We start from the raw sequence: 7,343 nt of genomic DNA on the forward strand, positions 1-7,343 counted from the left end.
TGTTGCTGTTTTTTTGTATGCATGTTTGTTTGTATGTGCGTTTGTATCTGTGTAAGTGTGTATCTTTGTATATGAGCGTATCACCTATATTTGTTCGCTTTGTTTGCTGGTTTGTTTGTGTGTGTTTGTCTGTTTGTCTGTTTGTTTGTGTTTGTCTGTTTGTTTGTGTTTGTCTGTTTGTTTGTTTAGGTTTGTCTGTTTGTATGTATGTATGTATGTATGTATGTATGTATGTATGTATGTATGTATGTATGTATGTATGTATGTATGTATGTATGTATGTATGTATGTATGTATGTATGTATGTATGTATGTATGTATGTATGTATGTATGTATGTATGTATGTACAACGTTAAAGCACGGCACGATTTAAATGACTCCTTGACAACAACACTTGAGATATTTGCCATAGAGATTGCCAATGAAGCGCAGTCTAAAAACATTGTTGTTGTTGTTGCTTACCGACCACCTTCGTGTTCTGTTGGAACTTTTTGCGAATCAATCGATGATGTCCTGACACGTTTAAATGAAAAAAATAAACACATCGTGGTCACAGGAGACTTCAACATAAACTTAACTGACGATATAAACAGCAATAATAACCAACTGCAACAAATCATGGATCTGCACGGTCTTTGTAAATTAATAAATCTCCCCACCAGAATAACAGCAAACAAACAATCAGTTATTGACAACATATTTGTAGATGGCTCGTTGAATGTGTGCTTGCAAGGAGTGTTGGCCTGTGATTTGTCTGATCATTTGCCGGTCCTCACACAAATTTCTTTCAGCAAACAAGTAAAAAAAGAAAAACTCATCGTAGTTCCTTCAACAAAATTCTTGTTCTCATCAAATCGAATCAGCAACTTAAATAAACGACTTTGTGAAATTGATTGGACCGACGTATATGATTGTTGGGATGTCGAAATGGCTTGGGTAAAATTTGTCGAGCTTTTCAAATGTTGTATGATAAAATGCTGCCAAGTAAGTAATAATAAAATTAATAAGATCAGCAAACAAAAGCCATGGTTCAATAGTGAAAATAAAAAGATACTGAAAGCTAAAAATCGACTGTTTAAAAAATTCCTTAAAAACCCAAATGATGAAAACAATAATAACTATAAATCTGCAAATAAAATTTATAAAAAAATAAAAAACAACGCAAAGAAACAGTATTTCCATAATATTCTAGAAAATAACAAACATGATATGAAAAAATCATGGAAAATTATGAATGATGTTCTGAGGAGATCAAATAACGACTCAAAAAGTAATAATATACATCTGAAAAGAAATGGCCAGATTGTAAATGATCCAGAAAATGCTCTAAATGATCACTTTGTTTCTATCGCCGAGAAACTTAACGTAAATTTTGTTAAAACTTTTGAATATAAAAAATCAATGAAAAACAGTATTCAAAATTCAATGTTCATAAGTTCAGTGACAACGTCAGAGGTTTATCAAGCAACAAGATCTCTGAAACCAAAACTGTCTTGTGGATACGATAATATTCCGTCCCAAATAATTTTAGCCACAATACATTCAACGATACAAATTCTAACACACCTCATAAATGCTTCATTAGAAAAAAGCATGTTTCCAAAAATATTTAAAATAGCCAAAGTGATACCGATTCAAAAATCAAAAAACAATGATGAAATCTCAAATTTTAGGCCTATCTCACTACTACCCGGTTTCTCAAAGATATATGAAAAAATTATTCACAATAAATTATCATCTTTTTTGGATAAGTATAACATTATCTCCGAAAATCAATATGGATTTAGAAAAAAATTTTCAACTGAAATGGCAATACTTGAACTAGTTCGCGGCATTGGTAAGGCATCAGAAGAAAAAAAGTTCACTGCTGGTATTTTTTTGGATTTGAGCAAGGCTTTTGACTGTGTTGATCATGAAATTCTTCTCAGTAAGTTGGCACATTATGGAATACGAGGGATTGCCTCAAAGTTGCTAGAAAGTTATTTGCGTGATAGATGGCAGTACGTAAGATGGAATGAAAATGATTCAAGACTGCAAAAGATCAATTCAGGAGTTCCTCAAGGCAGCATCCTTGGCCCCTTGTTGTTCACCATTTATATCAATGACCTACCAAACTCCTCAAACAGCTTTAATTATGTCATGTATGCTGATGACACGAACCTATTCAAGAGTAATAAAAAAATAAATGTGTTGATAAATGAGATCAATAATGATGTTCAATCAGTTATTCAATGGTTCAAAAACAACAGACTGACTCTCAACAGAGAAAAAACAAAATTCATGGTTTTTTGGCCCAGTGCAGTTACTAAATTATAAAGAGCCATATAAAATCGTTATTGAAGGTGAAACGATAACAGAAACAAAATCATCAAATTTTTTGGGAATTATTCTGGATAACAAATTGACCTTTAAAAAACACATAAATTCCGTATCAGATAAACTATCAAGATCCCTGGGCGCCATCAACAGAATCAAATTCTTTCTACCAAGACGCTCTCTAAATTTATTGTACAATTCAATATGCCTTCCTCACCTCGTCTACTGTAACATCATCTGGGCATCAACTTATCCCTCGTTAACACAACCGTTGCAAATGCTCATGAAAAAAGGAATGAGAATCATCACCTGCTCAAAATACAATGCGTCAACAAACATTTTATTTCTCTCAACACGCAACTTAAACTTCAGAAATCTTCACATGTATCACTGTGCTACTTTTGTTTTCAAACATTACGCAGGACTGCTACCCAAAGTTTTTTGTGATTATTATAACTTTGTTTTGACAAATAGGCACAGAAACATAATTCGTTGCAATAAATCGAAAACAAACATTTTATTTTTTCATATTTTATGCAACGGACCACGGATATGGAATAATTTGATAATTAATTTTGATTTAAATTCTGTTTTATATACAAAAGTGCAGGCAACATTTAGAAAAAAACTGAAAAATATTTTACTGAACGCTTCAGTATAATCATCTAATGTTTTCATCATTCACACCCATTCATACTCATTCACATTTATTCATACATACTTGTAATCATTGACACATCAAACATACTAACTCATCTCGTCTCATGATTCATATTATTAATTAGAAATTTCTTGTAAAGGTGGCTGTGCTCGATGAGTCACATGCGGACTCCTCACAGTCATCCTGTATCTTAATTTTATGTTTTTTTTTTTTTTTTTTTGAGGTCAAATAAAATATATTGTATTGTATTGTATGTATGTATATATGTATGTATGTATGTATGTATGTATGTATGTATGTATGTATGTATGTATGTATGTATGTATGTATGTATGTATGTATGTATGTAATATAAGTTTATAGGGCCAGAATGTAAGGACTTTTTTGACATCTTCAGTATTTTCTAAAATGCAGTAAGCATCAAATCCAGCTAATAGAACAGGAATATTTGTTCTACGTAGAACTATGTATTTGTGTTTCTTCGGCGCAACTGAGTCCTAAAAAAAGCTACTGTTTTTCCTTCGACACATAAACTTCACAAACATTTATCACCATCATCATCATAGCCATCATCGTCGTCATCATAGCCATCATCATCAAAACCATCCTCATCATCATTATCACCACCACCATCATCATCATAACCATCAACATAAATTTCACAAACATTTATCATCAACATCATAGCCATCATCGTCATCATCATAACCATTATCATCATTATCACCACCATCATCATCGTCATCATCCTAACCATCATCATCGTCATCATAACCATCGTTATCATCATCATCGTCATCGTGATAAGAATGATAATCAGAGACAAATTGATATTGGAAATTGATAGACATGTCAGCTCTGACAGACCATCAGGTGATCGAGTTGTGATGATAATGATGGTGCTAGTGATGGTGCTGACTGTGATGATGATGATGGTGGTGGCTGTGATGATGATGATGATGGTGGTGGCTGTGATGATGATGATGATGGTGCTGACTGTGATGATGATGATGATGGTGGTGGCTGTGATGATGATGATGATGGTGCTGACTGTGATGATGATGATGATGATAGTGGTAGCTGTGATGATGATGATGGTGGTGGCTGTGATGATGGTAGTGGTGGCGGTTGAGATGATGATGGTTCTGACTGTGATGATGATGATGACGATGGTGGTGTTGATTGTGATGATGATGATTTTATGGATATAATGATGTCGATAATAATGATGATGATATAATATTAACGATGTTTGTAACGATAAGGATGATGATGATGATGACAATGATGGTGATGATGATGATTAAAATGAAAAAACCTAATAAGGATAAGACTGATTGTCGGTTTTGTTATTAATAACTTTATTATTAACATTATTAATGTTATTATTATTGTTATTTTTATTATTATTATCATCATCATCATCATCACAATCCATTTTATTATTATTATTATTATTATTATTATTATTATTATTATTATTATTATTATGAATAACGAAAGATTTTTTTCAGAAGCATTCAATTAAAAGCGAAACAAGCTCTTCATACTTTAGTCAGATACGAACCACACAAGCCATTGTTTGCAGAGGCTTTTTAATTATAAAATATCACTGATACATTAATAATGCTATTTCTATTACAACAACAACAATTACTACTACTACTATTACTGCTACTATTACTACTAATACTACTATTACTACTACTACCATTACTGCTACTGCTGCTGCTACTACTACTACTACTACCACAGCCAGTACTGTCAACAAAACCACTGTTACTGCTAAAAAAAATTTATGTTAGCAATGGTGTAACTGTTAAGGTGCCTGGCTTTGCTGATGTAGTGACCGGGTTTGATTGCAAAGAGATTCCTGCTTATTACAGCGAATTAGCCAACCAGTCAATCAATTAACCACCCAATCAACCAACCAATCAATCAACCAATCATCCAGCCAGCCAGCCAACCGGCCAACCAACCAACCACTCAACCAGCCAGCCAGCCAGCCAACTAAATATGCACCAGAAATCCTCCACAAACAATATCCTATTGTTCAATAAAAAGCTTGCTTGCAGGTTTATCTGATACACAGACATATAGACACATACACACACGCACATATATATATATATATACATATATATATATATATATATGTGCGTTTATATATATATATATATATATATATGCGTGAATGTGAAACGCATGGATTAACCCGTGTACCAAGGTATGATATGCAAACTGTGTGTGTGTGTGTGTGTGTGTGGTTTTATTTGTGTGTGTGTGGGTTTGTTTTTGTGTGTGTGTGTGTGTGTGTGGCGTATATGTTTCATTTTGATACGTTTTGTATGTTTGTGTTTATCCTCACATGGTATTTGACTTCATATTCACTTGTTGCCATGTAAAAAGGTCGCCAGCCAGACATTTTGACCAAAAAATGAACCACAAATCTTAAAAAATTCTCCCCCGGGTCGAAAAAATTTGCTATTAAGTATATGCGGCCCTTCAAAGGTAAAATAGTTCTCAATGGGGCCCTCACAACAAAAAGTTTGCCCACCCCTGATGTAGTTAATAAGATTTTCATATTTGTTGAAAAATGGATTATGTGTTTTTAGACATATATTTCAAGTGTTCAAGTGAGTTTAATCTGCAAACACACACACATACATAGTCACACATACACACGTGCATACACATACACACGCACACACACACGTAAGCACACAAACACACATCTTGATCGTAATCGCAATTGTGTTTATAGTTTAATCATCAAACTTAGATCTAAGCGAGGAATATTTATATGTTTGTGCATTTTGTTTGTTAATTCATTCTGTTCACACTTAACTGCATGTTCACAAACATGTCACGTTAATATTAAAATGAAACCATTCATCTATAGCAAAACTTTTTATTCATGTCCGTATGTCCGCACACACACACACACAGAAACACTACACACAGAAACACACGCATACACACACACCTGTATATATATATATATATATATATATATATATATATATATATATATATATATGCGTATGCATGTGTGTATGCATGTCTCTGTATGCTGCTTCACACATGCAAGTTTGTGAGTTCGTGTGTGTGTATGTGTGCCTCTGTGTTTGTGTGTATAGTGTGTATGTGTGTATAGGTGTGTGTGTGTGTGTTTGCATACGTGTGATCTTACGAACGTGTGAACCGGGAAGGCAAACAGAAAGATTGTGCAAACATGCAAACATCTTGCCTGGAATATTTGCATGCATGCGTGCGTGTGGTCCTATTTGCATTATAAATAAACTCACTGTTTGTTTGGAGCACCAACCATCGCTATTTCTACTGGATCGTCATCATCATCATCATTGTCCTCATCATCATCATCGCCAATAATACTATCATCATCGCCACTATCTTCATCGTACCATCATCATGATCGACATAAAAAACAACTTCTTTATCGTTATATCAACTAGCTTCACAACAACAATACTCTTATCACCACCATCATCATCATCATTGCCCTCATTATTATCATCATCATCATCAGCATCATCATCATCATCGCCCTCATCATCATCATAACCATCATTATCGCCATCATCATCAGCACCAGTGTCATGCTTCGTTATGATTGGTCACACATCACCTGACGTGTCAGCAGGCAGGCTGATATGATAACCAAAAGAATGGAAGGATGGATGGATGGATGGATGGGTGGATGGATGGATGGATAGGTGAATAGATGATTGTGTAGTAGGATGAATGAATGGGTTGATAGTTAAATGAATGGATGGATAGACGAATTGATGGATGGATGGATGGATAGACGAATGGATGGATGGATAGACGAATTAATGGATGGATAGACGAATTAATGGATGGATGGATGGATGGATGGATGGGTGGATGGAAAGGTGAATAGATGGTTGTGTCAAAGGATGAATGAATGGATGGAGAGTTAAATGAATGGATGGATAGACGAATGGATGGATGGATGGATGGGTGGATGAAAAGGTGAATAGATTGTTGTGTCAAAGGCTGAATGAATGGATGATTTAAATGAATGGATGGATAGACGAATGGATGGATGGATAGACGAATGGATGGATGGATGGATGGATGGATGGATGGATGGATGGATGGATGGATGGATGGATGAGTGGATGGATAGGTGAATAGATTGTGTCAAAGGATGAATGAATGGATGATTTAAATGAATGGATGGATAGATGAATGGATGGATGGATAGACGAATGGATGGATGGATAGACGAATGGATGGATGGATGGATGGATGGATGGATGGATGGATGGATGGATGGGTGAATAGATTGTTGTGTCAAAGGATGAATGAATGGATGAT

General features: G+C 34.5%; 1 protein-coding gene across 1 annotated transcript; it reads left to right on the forward strand.

Moving 5' to 3' along the window:
• Positions 1-343: 343 nt before the first annotated feature.
• HELRODRAFT_177956 (hypothetical protein) lies at positions 344-2,502 on the forward strand (the record flags this gene model as incomplete). The annotated part of the gene is made up of 2 exons (XM_009026104.1): positions 344-1,456; positions 2,437-2,502. 2 exons carry the CDS (start codon positions 344-346, stop codon positions 2,500-2,502), a joined length of 1,179 nt encoding a protein of 392 aa, XP_009024352.1.
• Between the last annotated feature and the right edge of the window lie 4,841 nt (positions 2,503-7,343).

The sequence above is a fragment of the Helobdella robusta genome, assembly GCF_000326865.2.
Source record: "Helobdella robusta unplaced genomic scaffold HELROscaffold_45, whole genome shotgun sequence".
Taxonomy (NCBI): Eukaryota; Metazoa; Annelida; class Clitellata; order Rhynchobdellida; family Glossiphoniidae; genus Helobdella; species Helobdella robusta.